Below are 18,431 nucleotides of genomic sequence, written 5' to 3'. Positions count from 1 at the left end.
TGATATATTTGACAGAAGTGTTTTAAAATAAGCAAACAGAATAACAGTACTAATCAGTAATTTGGATATAAGAATTATAAATACCTTAACAATGAATGTATTACATTAATGCAATAGATAGGATGGAGAAAATCCATTTGATTTTCATTTTTATATGAAGCTGTTCAATCTGAGCTTTTCAAACCTGTATTTGATCTGGAACACGCTTGTATATGGAAATCCTGACTTTTCAAAATTTTGAAATATGGTGCAAAAGAGATATGTGAGATGGTAGCCATATAAATATGATAAATAAATAAACAAGCAGAAAGTACCTATTGTATTGTTTGTGTAGTCTTTTTTAAATTAAATAGTTTTTCTGCCAACTATTTGTTATTATCAAACCCTTATTATTTGTGTTTACATTGGAATTCACACCCTAGCGGGGAAAAACATTACAAAAACCCTACAAAATTACCTACTTTGTCAGTTAAATAGATTTATAAAAATCATTGCATTGTTTCTTATTTAGCATATGCGTGGAAATGTGAGAACATAATTTGAAAATCCAATAGATGCTTTTAGGCCTAATTCTCCGTACTGAAGGAGCGGGTCCAGCAGTCACATGGGTTGCTCATGTCCAATCCGGTGGAACTGAGCCTAGTGTTAAAAAAGCTTGCTGGATCCGCCCCTTCCCCAGAATTCGCTCAGTTCGCATATCCTTCGATCTTTCCTTCAAAAGTAGTAAGAATTTTATCCTTATTTGTTTACTTGCACTAATAGCGCCAGCCGTTTGCGGCTCGGCTTTTTTCCTTTGGGAGAAGTTGCGGTTTCGTTTTCCCACGGCTTTTTTGCCGTTTACGATCCCCGCTGCCGCTTGTGGATTCCTTTAATCCTTTGGCCTGGAGGTCTTGGTGCAAGTATTGCTTCATTGATTTAATTGTTAAAGGGCTTAAGAAATACCTCCTGTGGAGTGAGACGCTTGTTTCTAGTCTCCTGGACTTAGTCGATCGCTTCCCCTTTAAGAATTCTATTACGGAGCGATTTTTCGGCGCGAAGGCCTTCGCGCCCTTTTTTAATTTAGGCCTCTCGTGTTGGCCTTCTGCCAGCCGCGTAGGCCTTAGTCCACCGCTTGGATCCCGGAGTGGGCTTTGGGACGCTCAGGCTTAATTCTCCACCGGCTAAGCCTCCAACCAGAGTGCCTTGGTTACTTTAATTAAAGTTTAGGGAGGCTGGCCACGCTGTATTTGGGGACACGAACTCTGGGTTTGCCCAGATTGCCCTCAAGTCTCAGCAGCTCCGAGGCCTAGGAGCAGGATCCATTCCTCTTGGGAAGTCTTTGAAATTCTTCTCCCTAATTATTCAGTTATTTGGCTCAGCCTTGTCTTCTGTTAATTGTCAGACTATGGCTACTTTTCCCAAGAGAGGCACCACTCAAGGTCCCAGAGAGGCCAGGCCTACAGGCGATGAGATTACCAGTATCCCCCAGGCCTCGACCTCCTCTTCTTCAGGGGCCCGCCCCTCGACCAAAGTCACCAGGGCTGAGAAGAGAAGGGACCAAGCCCTACAAAAAATCCATGACAAATCAGCAAAGCGTTTGAAAGTACAGGCCCAAGTACTCAGTAGTCATGACCCCCCAGAGGCTTCTAATCTGCCTTCTTCTGGGGTCACTGTGTTATCTCTGGATGAGCCAAACCTAGACAGACCCCAACCTAACCTATGGGGAGTAGGTCCAGAGGAACCAGATATTATTGAAGATTCCCCCCAGCCAGGATCCTCTCAGGCCTTCAGGGATTCTTCTGCCATTCCTGCTGATATTTCTAGTTTACCTCCTGAATTCCAATCTATTTTTTCTGTGTTATCCAAGGCCATTGATGCTAAACTCTCTACCATCAATGCGCTCCCCTTACCTCCTCCACCTCCTCGTCCCTCCCGCCCCTTGGGTTCTTCCCCATCGGTTAGAGCTCCTATTCAGGATGAATCAGATTCCTCTCAGGACGAATATGAGGATATGGAGGAGGATGAGGACCCCTTTCAAGGCCTCTCAGATGATGAGGAATCCCAAATAAAGGTTCCTTCTCCAATTACTATTTTTCCCTCTCAATTGTTCAAATCTCTCCTCCTCAAAGCTAGAATTTCTACGGGATTGGCGGCCCAGGAGAAACAGGCCTCCACATCCACTGATCCCCCGGAGGAGAATTTACCTTACTTCACAGAGGAACAGGAGGATAACGAGGTAATTCCTATGCCTAAATTGTTTAAAGATGCCTTACTTAAGCAGTGGGATTTTCCAGCCTCTGGGCTTAATCCCACAACCAAGGACAAAAAGTTGTACAGACTCTCCTCTTCCTATGAGGAGCTCCTATCCTTTCCTAAACCGGATGAACCTGTCAAGATCCTTCACTCGGCGGCTGCTGTGCCAGGCGAAGCAGAGGAAGTCCTCCGCCCAGAGGACAAGCGGATTGAACAGATGCTCAAAAGAGGATTCACCGCAGATTCCTGGGCCATTAAAAGTTCTGCAGCGGCTTCCTTTTTCTCCAGAGCCATGCTTCTGTGGCTTCGCCAACTTCAACAGCATATTCCTCCCGATGACTTGAGAGGTCAACAAGACTTCAACAAGGTATTTGCAGCTGCTCAGTACGTGGCTGATGCCACTTTACAATCTACTAGATTTTCTGCTAAGTCTATTGCAGCTTCTACAACGGCAAGAAGACTCCTATGGCTTCGCCCTTGGCAAGCAGGAGTACGTCAGAAATGGCAGTTATCTCTGGGACCCTTAAAGCGCGACCTTCTTTTCGGGGATCTTCTGTATCCACTCCTCACGGAAACCACGGACAAGAAGAAGGTATTGGGTCCAACCACCAAAAAGGCCACCAAAACGCAGTCCTTTCGTCGCCCAGTGCGTCAACAAGATCAAGCGGCTTCCTATCAGAGATCTCCAGGTCAGTATTCCCCCCGCTTTCGTTCCCAAGGTAGGAACTCCAGGGGCAGAGGTTTTCGCTTCCAAAGGGGAGCGTCCTCTAACAGGGCTTCAAAAAAACCTAGATGGTAGTTTTTCCTCGATTCCCATAGGTGGCCGCCTAGCCTATTTCGCCTCTAATTGGCGTCTCACCTCCAAGGACCCCTGGGTCATTGACACTGCTCAAAAAGGCCTTCTCTTAGAATTTACTTCTCCCCCTCCTAAACGTTTTATTTCCTGCCCTTCTCCCAGGTCCTCCTCAGATTGTAACCGTATGGAGGAGGCCATTTCCCACTTATTGTCCATCAGAGCCATTCAACCGGTTCCCCCCGGTCAGAAGGGTCTAGGTTTTTATTCCATCCTATTTATGGTTCCAAAATCCTCCGGAGGTTGGAGAGCTATTTTGGATTTAAAGAAGCTGAACCTATTCATCAAATATAGGAAGTTTAAGATGCACTCCTTATCATCCATTTTGGCCACCATCCACCCGGGAGATTTCATGGTCTCTTTAGACCTCACTGAGGCCTACCTCCATATTCCTATAGCCAAATGCCACAGAAAATTTTTACGTTTCTCCTTTCAGGGCAGGCATTTCCAGTATAGGGCGATGCCATTTGGCCTTTCCTCGGCCCCTCGGGTCTTTACAAAGCTCTTGGGGTCCCTGGCGGCCTATATCCGGGCGTCACCCATCCACATTTTATGTTACCTTGATGATATTTTGGTTCATGGGAACTCCCTAGAGAAAGTGAAAACAGACCTTTCTGTCACCATGTCAGTTCTACAGGACCATGGATTTTCCATCAACTTTGACAAAAGTCATCTCCAACCTTCCACATCCATTTTGCACCTGGGATCCATTATTAATTCAGAAGTCTCCCAGGTCTTTCTCTCTCCTGAGAGAAAAATCAGTATAGGGGAGTTAATTTCACGCATTTTATCTCAACCTTCAGTTTCCATAGTATCCCTGTCTTCCCTTTTGGGGAAGATGGTGTCATGCATAGGCATCATTCCTTGGGCTCGCCTTCATGCTAGGGAACTACAGTGGCTCCTATTACCCTTTCAGAGATCGGGGCACAGCAACTCAAGTCGTCGCATTGTCATCCCACCAATTGTTCGCAGATCCTTCAAGTGGTGGAAGTCTCCGGCCATGGACAAAGGATCCCCGTTCAGGTGCCCGGATCAATTTGTCATCACCACAGATGCCAGTCTATCGGGATGGGGCGCCCACGCCCAGGGGATGATAGCCCAGGGCACGTGGTCCCCGGAGGAAGCTTCCAAGCCAATCAATTGGCTAGAGTTAAGAGCCGTATCCCTGGCTCTGAAGCAATTCTCTCCTCGCATTCCCAACCGGCACGTTCTCATTCTCACCGACAACATTGCCACAAAAAGCCATATCTGCAGACAGGGGGGCACGAGATCCAAGGCCCTCATGAGGGAGGCCCTCAAGTTAGGCCTTTGGGCGGAAAAACATCTTCGGTCGCTCCTAGCCGACCACATCTCGGGGAGCCTCAACGTCCAGGCGGATTGGCTATCTCGAGCAACGATAGACCCAGGAGAGTGGAACCTCCATCAAGACCTGTTCCATCAAATCAGCCTCAGATTCGGCCTACCAGTTCTGGATCTCTTCGCGACCAATGCGAACGCCCAACTCCCTCGCTTTTTTTCCAGATTTCCATCCCCGGGAGCGGAAGCAATCAATGCCCTCCGGAGCCCATGGCCTCCAGGCCTACTTTACGCATTCCCTCCAATTCCAATTCTCCCGGACGTGATTCACAAGGTCCTCACCGAGAGGGCCCGAGTAATCCTAATCGCCCCTCATTGGCCCCGCCGGCCCTGGTTCGCAGATCTCCAACAGTTGTCCGTCCAGGACCCTTGGCGACTCCCCGTTTCGGGGGATATGCTGCGGCAGGGGGCCTCATTCCATCCAGACCCGGAGTGGTTCCACCTCACCGCCTGGCTGTTATCAGGAGAGACTTAGAACTGCGTGGCCACGACCCCGATACAGTGGAGGTCATTTTAAAGGCCAGAAGGGGTTCGACCAATCGAATCTACGACCATACGTGGTCCAAGTTTCACCAGTGGTGTCTACAGGAAGGCCTCTCTCCCCTGTGCATCCCCATACACAGGATCATTTCCTTCCTTATGCAAGGTTTCCATCAAGGGCTTTCCACCAGCACCCTCCGGCGTCATCTGGCGGCCATTTCCTCTGTCCTAGCGGGGCCCCGCAGACAGCCTCTCCGTTCCTTTCCAGAAGTTCAGGAATTCCTCAAGGGTATAGCCAACCTCAGACCTTCCAAGGTACACAGGTATCCATCCTGGGATCTGCCACGGGTTCTCCATTCCCTCACGCAGGCACCATACGAACCCCTAAAATCGGCGTCCCTCAGGTACCTATCCTTTAAAGTAGCATTCCTGGTGGCTATTACCTCTGCCCGACGCATTTCGGAGCTGGCTGCTCTCTCAATCAGGCAGGACCTCTGCCAATTTCATCAGGACAAGGTAGTCTTGCGACTGGACCCCACCTTCTTACCCAAGGTCAGTTCCATGTTCCACAGAACCCAGGACATTGTCTTACCTTCCTTCTGTCTCCAACGGGACCATCCCTTGGCAATTAGATGGCACACCCTGGATCTCATTAGAGCGCTGAGGATCTATATCCAACGCACAGGACCCTTTCGGAGGTCAGAAGCACTTTTTATAGCCTATCACCCCAGAGTCATGGGTGCCAAAGTGTCTTCAACAGTGATTGGCCGTTGGATCAGAGGGACTATATCTAAGGCCTACGAGTCGGCCTCCCTTTCAGTTCCAAGGAACATCACAGCGCATTCCACCAGGAGCGCAGCCACCTCGGCCGCTTGGGCGACTCAAGCCCCGTTGGAGGAGGTCTGCAAAGCAGCCACTTGGGCCTCGCCAAATTCCTTCATCAGGCACTACAAGATTGACTCTTACGCTTCAGCGGACGCTGCCTTCGGCAGAAGGGTACTCCAATCCGTTATCTCTCACGATAGCAATCTAATCCCACCCTAGGGACCATCTATTGGGTATGTCCCATGTGACTGCTGGACCCGCTCCTTCAGTACGGAGAATAGGCGTTGATTGCTTACCTGAACGCCTCTTCTCGTACGGTGAGCGGGTACAGCAGTCACTTCCCGCCCTTGTATGTGTCTTCTTTACCTTCCTATAACCTTTCTTCCTCTAACAATGAGAGTTGAACACTACAGAGCTTCACAGCTGAGCCTAGTCTATGGATTCGCGAATTCTGGGGAAGGGGCGGATCCAGCAAGCTTTTTTAACACTAGGCTCAGTTCCACCGGATTGGACATGAGCAACCCATGTGACTGCTGTACCCGCTCACCGTACGAGAAGAGGCGTTCAGGTAAGCAATCAACGCCTATTCTACTTCACATATTTAGAAACAAAAAGCTATGTATTACATCTCCTTAATGAAGGTAGAGATATTACCAGTTCATCTGAAACTTTTACTGTGTGTGTGCTATTCAGTGTTTATGAATGGAGATAACCAGTTTTCAAATATTAAAGGGATTCTCCCTTGCTTACACAATAAATGCTAATAAGGCAGAAGCATCTTCTCCCATCATGGTATTTCCACATTTAGAAAATTTTGCTTGATTAAATTCTGTTTTGTTTTCTAATGGCATGAGATCTTGTCAGAAACAAAATTTCCGTTTGATATCCACCAGTCCCACTTAATACTGGAAAATGGAATAATTAAACAGTTAGGATATGAATGTAGTTAATATTCGGCCTTTCTCCATGTAAGGACAAACTAATTTATGAAAAAATATACGAGAATAACAAGACTTAACCTATGTCTCAAAAAAAATATATCTCAAAATGTATTCTAATTAAAATTAATATTTAAGTAGTCCGTGGGTAGGCTTGAGTAGATAGTTTTTAAAGGTGAGGAGGATATATTGTTTTTCATTTAGTATATAACTCATCTAATAGTATTTCATTGTCTTTGTGGATATTTTGGCAGAATTTGTGAACTTGAAGAACTGGGAGAACTGTCACCTTGCTGGGAAAGTCTTCGTCGGCAAATAGTCACTCAGTACCAAACAATTATTCTGACCTATCAGGACAACATGACAAATCTTCATCAGTATAAAGGTAGATGCCTCAGACATAATTTTACAATGCTTTGGAAAGCAACAGCTGTAGATTTTGTTGCCTTTTTATTAGTAGAAAATTGCTGTCTAACTGTACTCTTCATATGGACACAATTGCATATATTCATAGCAGGGGTGGGTTCTAACTTACCTCGTCGCCGGTTCACTTCTTCCTGTGCCGCAAGGGTGTGCACGCATTGTAAGCCATGCATGCATGTGCAATGCCGAAAACCAAGCTGCACACGCGCAGAAGCAAAGAACAAATGGTGATTAGGCGAGCGGGAAGAAATTCCCGCTACCAGTTCTATAGAACAGGTCCGAATCCACCTCTGATTCATCGTAATCGTTCTGTTCACTTATGTCATTTGGTTTCACCAAGATGGAGATAGGAAGGGATGTGGAATCTTGTATACTATCCATACCATCCATACTAGCTTTCTTTGTCCAGGTAGAGTGGATATGGATGCAGAAGAAGAATTCTATAAATATAATGACAACTTATGCATTCAGTACAAATGAAAGGAATAGAACCACAAAGTAAAATAGTAATGGATCTAATTGTTACCAAAAAAAATCACTAAAACATTTTGAAATGCCATTAAAAGTAAAAGAACAGCAGATACCTTTGTGTCTAAAATAGATCAGAAATGAGTCTCTATATATAATAAGATAGAAGAAGAAATCCCTGAACCAACATTTTATAGTGTTAACAAATAAATGACAATAAAATGGTATGTCCACGGAGAGGGGCGGCATACAAATCCAATAAATAATAATAATAATAATAATAATAATAATAATAATAATAATAATAATAATAATAATGTCCAGTTATGGAATTAGAAGAATTCACATCAAAAGAGCCTTATGTTGTGTGTGTATCCATCCTTTATTAGTTATCATTCAAAATTTTTCACATTGCTTTTAAAGGCCTCATTTGAAATTATGAAAATTTGCAGATCTGTCCATTTATCCTCTAAATATTTAAGCCTTTAACATGTCCTGTACGTTTTTTTAAAAAAGTCTTACAGTATTTTAAAATTATCTTCATGCTTTTACAATCAGATTTACAAAAATATTGTGCATTTCTGTAGTCCAAAATACTCTATAGATAGCACTAAAACAGTATCTTAATGGCATATGTTCTCTATTTACTTTCTTGAAAGCAACAAATCAGTGACATTTATTTTTCCATCAAAAAAGTATACTGGAAACTCTTGATTAGTTGTTTAATCCAAAAAGAAGCATTAGTCATATTCCTGTTACATTTCAAGCTTGGAAAACATCAAAGAAAGAACTAAAATTGCAATGAACAATTTGGTGAATATAAGCATACTCCCTAACACTGATGATGTTATCTGGTTTGGGTAATGAAACAACCAAGTTCAGAAACCATCAAAGACTCAACAATTCAACCTTCTTTTCTATTGGAAACATAATAATGTAATGTGAGTGACTGTAATGGTAGCTACAACATCTGGAAACAAGTCTAACTTCTTTTAAACAAAAGAAGTGATGCGCCAATAATTTCCCATGGGGATCAGAATTGGAAGCATGACTCTTCATTCTGACTTGTGATTAAATATGTATAGGAAATACAATTGCTGATCTATTTACCATTTTGTTGTTGTTCTTTATGATCATTGTTCTTTTCTGTTGGTTAACTATTATATTTCTGTGAAATGAATATACATAAAATAATCATTTCATTTCTACAGGACCATCATTCAAAGCAAGTAGTCTGAAAAGTGATAAAAAGCTTGAATTCATGCCCACAAATTTACATATACAACGAATGAGAGTCCAGGATGATGCGGGTTCAGGTATTCTGGTGCTTCTTAATACATATTATATTTATATTATTAACAAGCTCTGTTCTCCACATATGAATATTTTTCATTAGCAACATGCTACATATACATTTTTAGACGAAGGAAAGACTTTAGAGACTAATGAAAATTAAGCTTGTCTGATATATTTCTGAAATTGAAGGGTCAGGAAACAGAATATTCTTGAATGGCTTCCTGAGTAGGAATGCTTTGTGCTGGACAACACATATTTTTTTTCTCGTCTTGAGCTTCTTTTGCTCATGTGAATTAGGTGCCCTTTGTTCTTGGTTTTCTTTCTTTACCCAGCTTAGGGCAAAGAAAAAGAGAGTTGGAAAAGGTTATATATTTTGTTTCCTGAATGAAGAGGTTGGAAGAGTATTGGATATTTTCTGGTTAGAACAAGTGGCTTGTCCTGAAAACTGTTGAAAAAGGTTGCAAAAATGTTTAAACACCAAGGAATGGACACCTGTACAAGTAATATTTGAGTTACCATACTTCACATAGTAACTGTTTGAAGTTAAGTGATTTCACACGCACACCCAAGTAAATTTTGCAGCAGCACTCTTACAAACGACTGCAGAGGCACTGCAACATCCCCCCAACTTATTTCCCCCTCCCAAAGGGTGCCCACAATTATTCCCACCTCTGCCACGCCAGACTCACTTACCTTGCAAAACTCTTTCTCCTCTCTGTCATGGTTTATTTGAGAGCGGGACAATTTCACTTCCAGCATTCAATTGACCTTCAAATGTTTTGCACAAAGACTAGAAGCTTCTGAGGACGGTGATCTCACAGAACTTCAGACCATGAGATCATGGCACTCAGAAACTTTCCACTCTCCATGCAAAATGTTTGCAAACTGATGGGATCCCTTGAGGCATTGTGATTTCACTCCCTCAAAGTGTCCCGCAGCTTAGATGTTACAGAAGAGACAGTTCGCTAGATCTTCGCTAGGTAAATGACCTGCTGTGGCAGGATGGGGGAGGGAAGCAATTGTCGGGATCATGATGTATTTCATTGGATCAGAAAGGCCCATTCCATCAGTAGGCCCTCCATGGACTTTCCCACCCTGAAATACCTCATGTGCACTTAACAAGCCTCTCATTTGATTAGCGAATGCGTGGGCGAAAGGAGTGATCCCATTCTAATTGAGAGATATTGATACTACTTAGCATTCTCCTAAGCAATGATACTAAATTTGGCTTTCTGGTGGCCTTTGCCATTTACAAATTATATTAAGGTATTCTGCTTTTTCATTGGAGGAGAATGGAATGTTCCTGATAAATTTAAATTGTCTTCTTATTCAAGTGATAAGAATCCCTGGTTTAAACTGCACTATTTTAACCCATCTTTTTACAATGCAATAACATTGAAATTTTTGCTAGGGTAGGCCTGTTCAAAATTTTGCGTACTTTCCAATGGAGAAAAATGATCATCTTTGCAAAGAAATGTTCATGTGTAGCCATCTTCTCCATTGAGCACCTTACAGAGAAGTACAAGTTGATTTAGAATGTCTATCCTTAGCTGCTGACTTTCTTCATGAAATAATATAAATTTATCTTATGTAATTCTAAGGCCAAATGAAGAATGTTCTAAGAGTTACATTCTTGGCAGATATTGTTATATACATGGAGACTGGTCACATCACTAGGCATCTATTCACTAATCAATTCTCACATCCTGTGGTTGTGTATTTCCAGTGATATCCCGTGGCCTATAACAAAAACGCAAGAAATGACACGCCGATTAGTAGTGGAAAGTCTTACAGTTCATATATTTATTGGATCCTGACATAATTATTACAAAGAATTTCCTGTACTAGAAATAACTGATGCAGAAATATCATTTTGTATTAGATTTAAAGATACTGTAATCTGATTCGCAGAATTTTAAAAGAGTTTATAAACTTTATAGAGTGTTGTTGGTTCTTTAAAATATAGCTGTTATTGGTTTCTTTGCATATTTGCATTCTAAGACAAGCTGACAGGAATTCTCATGGTGTCTTTTTCCCTGTCATTTGTAATGTTTAGATGAGAATTATGACATTGTAACTATAGGAGCACCAGCAGCTCACTGTCAGGCCTTTAAATCTGGAGGTCTGCGGAAAAAGCTACATAAATTTGAAGATGCAAAGAAACAGTAAGTGGTATTTTGAATGCACATTTTTTTTGGTGACTCTAGTTTTGTAAAAAAACAGAATGCCACATTCCTTATTTCTCTTTTATCCACACATAGAAAGTTTCAACCAAATGGCAAGTAGAGATAGTTCACGTGAAAAATTTAGAATGATTTCCTTTTTTAAATTAATCCATGTAGTTCAGTTTTTAGTAGATTTTCCTATTTAATCACATATAAAAGCTGATTGGTTAGAGATTTCCCTTGAAATTTTATGCAAGATTTTTTGATCAGGGCAGTTAAATTTTCAAAAAGGCATTTCTTTCCAGATCCTCCTCTGTTTCTGGTGCTGTTGTTTTACATCCACACACATCCCACCCATTTGAAGTTATTTTGGGTCACCAGCTCAAGAGGGTGTTGACCTTGTCTGAATTTAGAAATAAAAAGGATTGGCTTTTTTGTACTTGGCTAAAAATGGCCAGAAAATACCAGACTGTAAGCTAGACTGGGAATTTTTTTTAAGAGAAATATTTTTGAAGAAGGCAAAGTTTAAACAATTTCTTCTGTGTATCTTCAAGTCAATGACATGGATTACAGCCTAATTCAGTAACATTGCTTCTGACTATGTTACTTATTCAAGAGCAGACAGAAGAGTTCTCCGTACTGAAGGAGCGGGTCCAGCAGTCACATGGGTTGCTCATGTCCAATCCGGTGGAACTGAGCCTAGTATTAAAAAAGCTTGCTGGATCCGCCCCTTCCCCAGAATTCGCTCAGTTCGCATCCAGCGGAGTATATGTGAAATAGCTCGTTCATCACTAACACCTTCCCTTCGATTCTATCCTTCCAAACAGTAAGAAATCCTTTCTATTGTAATTCGAGACTTGCTAATTAACGCCAGCCATCGGCGGCTCGGCTTTTCTCTCAGGGGAGAAGTAGCGGTTTAGCCTCCCGCGGCTCCTCTCGCCGCTGGCTATTCCTGCTGCCGTTTCGGGTTATTTACAACCCTTCGGCCTGGAGGTCATTAGGCAAGTCTATTTATTATCTTTTAAGGGCTTTACCTCCCGCGGTGTGAGACGCTTCCCTCTCAGTCTCCTGGACTTAGCCGGCCGTTTCTTTTAAATCTTTTACGGAACGGTTTCGTTTTTGGCGCGAAGGCCTTCGCGCCCTGTAATTTAGTACCTCGTGTTGGCCTCCTGCCGGCCGTTGGTGCTTCAGTCCACCGCCCGGATCTTTGGAGTGGGCTTTGAGACGCTCAGGCTTAATTCTCCACCGGCCAGTCCTCCAACCAGGGTGCCTTGGTTACTTTAATTGAAGTTTAGGGAGGCTGGCCACGCTGTATTTGGGAACACGAACTCTGGGTTTGCCCAGATTGCTCTCAAGTCGCAGCAGCTCCGAGGCCTAGGAGCAAGATCCCTCTCCTCTTGGGAAAGCTTGGAATTCTTCTCCCCCTTATAAATCAGTTTTCTTTTGGCTCTAGCCTTGTCTTCTGTAAATTGTCAGACTATGGCTTCCTTTCCCAAGAGAGGCACCAATCAGGGTCCCAGAGAGGCCAGGCCTACAGGTGATGAGATAACCAGTATCCCCCAGGCCTTGGCCCCCTCTTCTGCCATAGCCCGCCCCTTGACCAGAACCACCAAGGCTGAGAAGAGAAGGGACCAAGCCCTACAAAAAATTCATGATAAATCTGCTAAACGCTTGAAAGTGCAGGCCCAAGTGCTCAGCAGTCTTGACCCCCCAGAGGCTCCTATCTTGCCTCTCTCTGGTGTCTCTGTGTTATCTCTGGATGAGCCAAACCTAGACAGACCCCAACCTAATCTATGGGGCTTAGGTCCAGAGGAACCAGATATCGTTGAAGAATCTTCCCAGCCAGCATCCTCTCAGGCCATCAGAGATTCTTCTGTCACTCCTGCTGATATTTCTAGCCTCCCTCCAGAGTTCCAATCCATTTTCTCTGTGTTGTCCAAGGCCATTGATGCCAAGCTCTCTGCCATCAATGTGCCTTCTGTACCTCTTCCTCCTCCTCGTCCCTTCCGTCCCTTGAATTCTCCTTCAACAGTCAGAGCTCCTATTCAGGAAGAATCAGATTCTTCTCAGGATGATTATGATCAGGATATGGAAGAGGATGAGGATCCATGTCAAGGCCTCTCGGACGATGAGGAATCCCAAATCAAGGTTCCTTCTCCAGTTACTATTTTTCCCTCTCAATTGTTCAAATCTCTCCTTCTCAAGGCTAGAGTTTCCACAGGGCTGGCGGCACAAGAGAAGCAAGCCACTACTTCCACTGACCCTCCGGAAGAGAACTTACCCTACTTCACAGAGGAACAAGAGGATAACGAGGTAATCCCTATGCCTAAATTGTTTAAAGATGCCTTGCTTAGACAGTGGGAGTTTCCATCATCAGGGCTTAACCCTACCACCAAAGACAAAAGATTGTATAAATTATCCCCCTCTTATGAGGATCTCTTATCCTGCCCTAAGCCTGATGAACCGGTAAAAACCCTACACTCTGCGGCTGCAGTTCCAGGCGAAGCAGAAGAGGTTCTTCGTCCAGAGGACAAGAGGATTGAACAGATGCTCAAGAGAGGTTTCACCGCAGATTCCTGGGCTATTAAAAGCTCCGCATCTGCTTCCTTTTTTTCTAGAGCCATGCTCCTATGGCTTCGTCAACTTCAACAACATATTCCTCCCGATGACTTAAGAGGTCAACAGGACTTCAACAAGGTATTTGCGGCCGCCCAATACGTGGCTGATGCCACACTGCAATCCACCAGATTCGCAGCCAAGTCCATTGCGGCCTCCACCACGGCCAGAAGACTCCTATGGCTTCGCCCATGGCAGGCAGGAGTACGTCAGAAGTGGCAGTTAGCCTTAGGGCCATTAAAACGCGACCTCCTATTTGGAGATCTTCTAGACCCACTCCTAACTGAAACCACGGACAAGAAAAAAGTATTGGGCCCGACTACCAAAAAGACCACTAAAACGCAGTCCTTTCGTCGTCCAGGGCGCCAACAAGATCAGGCGCCCACTTACCAGAGGAATCCAGGTCAGTACTCCCCTCGTTTTCATTCCCAAGGTAGGAACCCCAGGGGTAAGGGATACCGCTACCAGAGAGGAGCGTCCTCTAACAGGGCTTCTAAAAAGCCCAGATGGTAATTCCCCTTCAGTCCCCATAGGGGGGCGCCTGGCCTACTTCTCCTCTAGCTGGCGCCAATCTTCCAAGGACCCCTGGGTCATTGATACAGTTCAAAGAGGTCTCCTTTTAGAGTTTATTTCTCCCCCCCCCCAAACGTTTTATTACCTGCCCTTCTCCCAGTTCTCCCTCTGCTCATACCCGGATGGAGGAAGCCATCTCCCATTTATTATCCATTAGAGCCATCCAGCCGGTCCCCTCCGGTCAGAGAGGCCGGGGTTTTTACTCCATCCTCTTTATGGTCCCTAAGACCTCCGGAGGTTGGAGAGCTATCTTGGACCTCAAAAGGCTGAATTTATTCATCAAATATAGAAAGTTCAAGATGCATTCCCTCTCATCTATTTTAGCAGCTATCCATCCGGGGGACTTCATGGCTTCCTTAGACCTCACTGAGGCCTATCTCCATATCCCCATTGCCAAATGCCACAGAAAATTCTTACGTTTCTCCTTCCAGGGCAGACATTTCCAGTATAGGGCTATGCCATTTGGTCTCTCCTCGGCCCCTAGAGTCTTCACAAAGCTTTTGGGGTCCTTGGCGGCCTATATCCGGGCCAAGCCCATCCACATTCTATGTTATTTAGATGACATTTTAGTTCATGGAAATTCTCTAGAGGAAGTAAAGGTAAACCTTTCTGTCACCATGTCAGTTTTACAGACCCATGGTTTTTCTATTAACTTTGATAAAAGCCACCTTCAGCCTTCTACTTCCATATTGCATCTGGGATCTATCATTAATTCAGAATCATCCCAAGTTTTCCTCTCTCCTGAGAGGAAACATAATATAGGGGAGTTGATTTCTCACATTTTACCACTGCAATCAGTCTCCATAGTCACCTTGTCCTCCCTTCTGGGTAAAATGGTGTCGTGCATAGGCATCATTCCCTGGGCTCGTCTCCATGCCAGGGAACTACAGTGGCTTCTATTACCCTTTCAGAGATCAGGGCTCAGCAACTCAAGTCGTCGCATTGCCATTCCATCGATGGTTCGCAGATCTCTCAGGTGGTGGATGTCTTCGGCCATGGACAAAGGATCCCCTTTCAGGTCCCCGGACCAATTCGTCATCACCACAGATGCCAGCCTATCAGGATGGGGCGCCCATGCCCAGGGGATGATAGCCCAGGGCACGTGGTCACCGGAGGAAGTTTCCAGGCCAATCAATTGGCTAGAGTTAAGAGCCGTCTCCCTGGCTCTAAAACAGTTCAAGCCTCGCATCCCCAACCGGCACGTTCTCATACTCACCGACAACATAGCCACAAAAAGCCACATCTGCAGACAGGGGGGCACGAGATCCAAGGCTCTCATGAGGGAGGCCCTCAAGTTAGGCCTTTGGGCAGAAAAACACCTTCAGTCGCTCCTAGCCGATCACATCTCGGGGAGCCTCAATGTCCAGGCGGATTGGCTCTCTCGAGCAACGATAGATCCAGGAGAGTGGAATCTACATCAAGACCTGTTCCATCAAATCAGCCTCAGATTCGGCCTACCAGTGCTGGATCTCTTTGCCACCGAAACGAATGCCCAACTCCCTCGATTCTTCTCCAGGTTCCCATCCCCGGGAGCAGAAGCAACCAATGCCCTCAGGAGCCCCTGGCCCCCAGGACTCCTGTATGCATTCCCTCCAATTCCAATTCTTCCGGACGTGATTCACAAGGTCCTCATCGAGAGGGCCCGAGTAATTCTAATCGCCCCTCATTGGCCCCGCCGGCCCTGGTTCGCGGACCTCCAACAGCTGTCCGTCCAGGACCCCTGGCGACTCCCCGTTTCGGGGGATATGCTACGGCAGGGGGCCTCATTCCATCCAGACCCGGAGTGGTTCCACCTCACCGCCTGGCTGTTATCAGGAGAGACTTAGATCTGCGTGGACACGACCCCGACACAGTGGAGGTCATCTTAAAGGCCAGAAGAGGTTCGACCAATCGAATCTACGACCATACATGGTCCAAGTTTCACCAGTGGTGCCTACAGGAGGGTCTCTCTCCCCTGTGCATTCCCATACACAGGATCATTTCCTTCCTTATGCAAGGTTTCCATCAAGGCCTTTCCACCAGTACTCTCCGTCGTCATCTGGCGGCCATCTCCTCTGTTCTAGCAGGGCCCCGCAGACAGCCTCTCCGTTCCTTTCCAGAAGTTCAGGAATTCCTCAAGGGTATAGCCAACCTCAGACCTTCTAAGGTCCACAGATATCCATCCTGGGATTTGCCACGGGTTCTCCATTCCCTCACGCAGGCACCCTACGAACCCCTAAAATCTGCGTCCCTCAGGTACCTATCCTTTAAGGTAGCATTCCTGGTGGCAATTACCTCTGCCCGACGCATTTCGGAGTTGGCTGCCCTTTCAATCAGGCAGGATCTCTGCCAATTCCATCAGGACAAGGTAGTCTTACGACTGGACCCCACCTTCTTACCCAAGGTCAGTTCCATGTTCCACAGAACCCAGGATATTGTCTTACCTTCTTTCTGTCTCCAACGGGACCATCCCTTGGCAATTAGATGGCACACCCTGGATCTCATTAGAGCGCTGAGGATCTACATCCAACGCACAGGACCTTTTCGGAGGTCGGAAGCACTTTTTATAGCCTATCACCCCAGAGTCATGGGTGCCAAAGTGTCTTCAACAGTGATAGGCCGTTGGATCAGAGGGACTATCTCTAAGGCCTACGAGTCGGCCTCCCTCTCAGTTCCAAAGAACATCACAGCGCATTCCACCAGGAGCGCAGCCACTTCGGCCGCTTGGGCGACTCAAGCCCCGTTGGAGGAGGTCTGCAAAGCAGCCACTTGGGCCTCGCCAAATTCCTTCATCAGGCACTACAAGATTGACTCTTACGCCTCAGCGGACGCTGCCTTCGGCAGAAGGGTACTCCAATCCGTTATCTCTCACGATAGCAATTAATCCCACCCTAGGGACCATCTATTGGGTATGTCCCATGTGACTGCTGGACCCGCTCCTTCAGTACGGAGAATAGGCGTTGATTGCTTACCTGAACGCCTCTTCTCGTACGGTGAGCGGGTACAGCAGTCACTTCCCGCCCTTGTATGTGTCTTCTATACCTTTCTATAACCTTCTTTCCTCTAACAATGAGAGTTGAACACTAAAGAGCTTCACATCTGAGCCTAGTCTACGGATTCGCGAATTCTGGGGAAGGGGCGGATCCAGCAAGCTTTTTTAATACTAGGCTCAGTTCCACCGGATTGGACATGAGCAACCCATGTGACTGCTGTACCCGCTCACCGTACGAGAAGAGGCGTTCAGGTAAGCAATCAACGCCTATTTTCTCCTTTTTTTTTTGCTGTTGAGATGAATGATGTTTATTTCTTTTGTTTTTCACAATTTAGAGGTCTGATGATTCTGGGTGGCTTACAGTTAAAAAAAGAAAGAACACACTAAAAACGAATAACAGGTTCATGTTTGTTTTGTTTGCACAGTTCTGATCCTGTGATCCCAATAAAAACTGTAGTGTAAAACAGAAACAATGTATGCCCATAAGGAAAGAGAGGTATAGAATCAGGTATTATGAGATGTATAAGGCATTCTTATAATAGTCAAAGCTATAGAAGGAGAAGGAGGCAACAGAACAGAATAACAGAATTGTAAGGGACCTTGGAGGTCTTCTAGTCCAACCCACTGACTAGGCAGGAAACCCTACACCACTTCTGACAAATGGTTATCCAATATCTTCTTAAAAACTTCCAGTGTTGGAGCATTCACAACTTCTGGAGGTCAAGTAGATAACCTTAATACGTAGTTGGGAAGCTTTCCTAACTGATTTTCCTATATAAAATTATTTTAAACGTGAAAACACTCTTATGCAATTTTCCTAATTTCTAGATGGAAAGGAGTTTAAAGGATGCAATAATAGGTCCAAAACAGATCATATGGATATACAGTACTAGACATCTTTCATGGATTTGAAATAAGTGCTAGTACTGCTGTTGCTGTGAGCAGAGGAAGTAATTTATCCTTTAATTTTATCTTTTTGGATATTTGGAGATTTTAACAAAAAATAAGATCATGCAAATACTGGGACCTCTAAGCTTGTCAAACATTCTATAACTTGCAGATTCTGTTAAAGTTTGGGTTATTTTGGCTAAAGAAGGTTGAAGAAAAATATGTTGACAGATTCGTAAAAGCCTAAATTAATATATCATTTTCTATTATTTTCAGAAATAGAATAATTCTGCCTTAATATTGCCTTTATATTCTTAATTTTAAAAAATAATTTAAAAAGGAGGAGT

At 44.7% G+C, this 18,431-nt stretch overlaps 1 protein-coding gene across 6 annotated transcripts in view; it reads left to right on the top strand.

The window, feature by feature from the left end:
- INPP4A (inositol polyphosphate-4-phosphatase type I A) overlaps positions 1-18,431 on the top strand; it is a 123,915-nt gene that overhangs the window by 70,632 nt on the left and 34,852 nt on the right. For all 6 annotated transcript variants that reach the window (XM_070750969.1, XM_070750967.1, XM_070750965.1 and 3 more), the window contains 3 exons: positions 6,939-7,069; positions 8,787-8,891; positions 10,928-11,036. In XM_070750969.1, coding sequence (XP_070607070.1) covers positions 6,939-7,069; positions 8,787-8,891; positions 10,928-11,036 — 345 coding nt within the window. The remainder of the gene's footprint in view (positions 1-6,938; positions 7,070-8,786; positions 8,892-10,927; positions 11,037-18,431) is intronic.

This window comes from Erythrolamprus reginae, chromosome 4 (assembly GCF_031021105.1).
Source record: "Erythrolamprus reginae isolate rEryReg1 chromosome 4, rEryReg1.hap1, whole genome shotgun sequence".
NCBI classification, from domain to species: Eukaryota; Metazoa; Chordata; class Lepidosauria; order Squamata; family Dipsadidae; genus Erythrolamprus; species Erythrolamprus reginae.
Note: the sequence above shows the minus strand (reverse complement) of the source record. Positions and strands in the feature narration are given on the sequence as shown.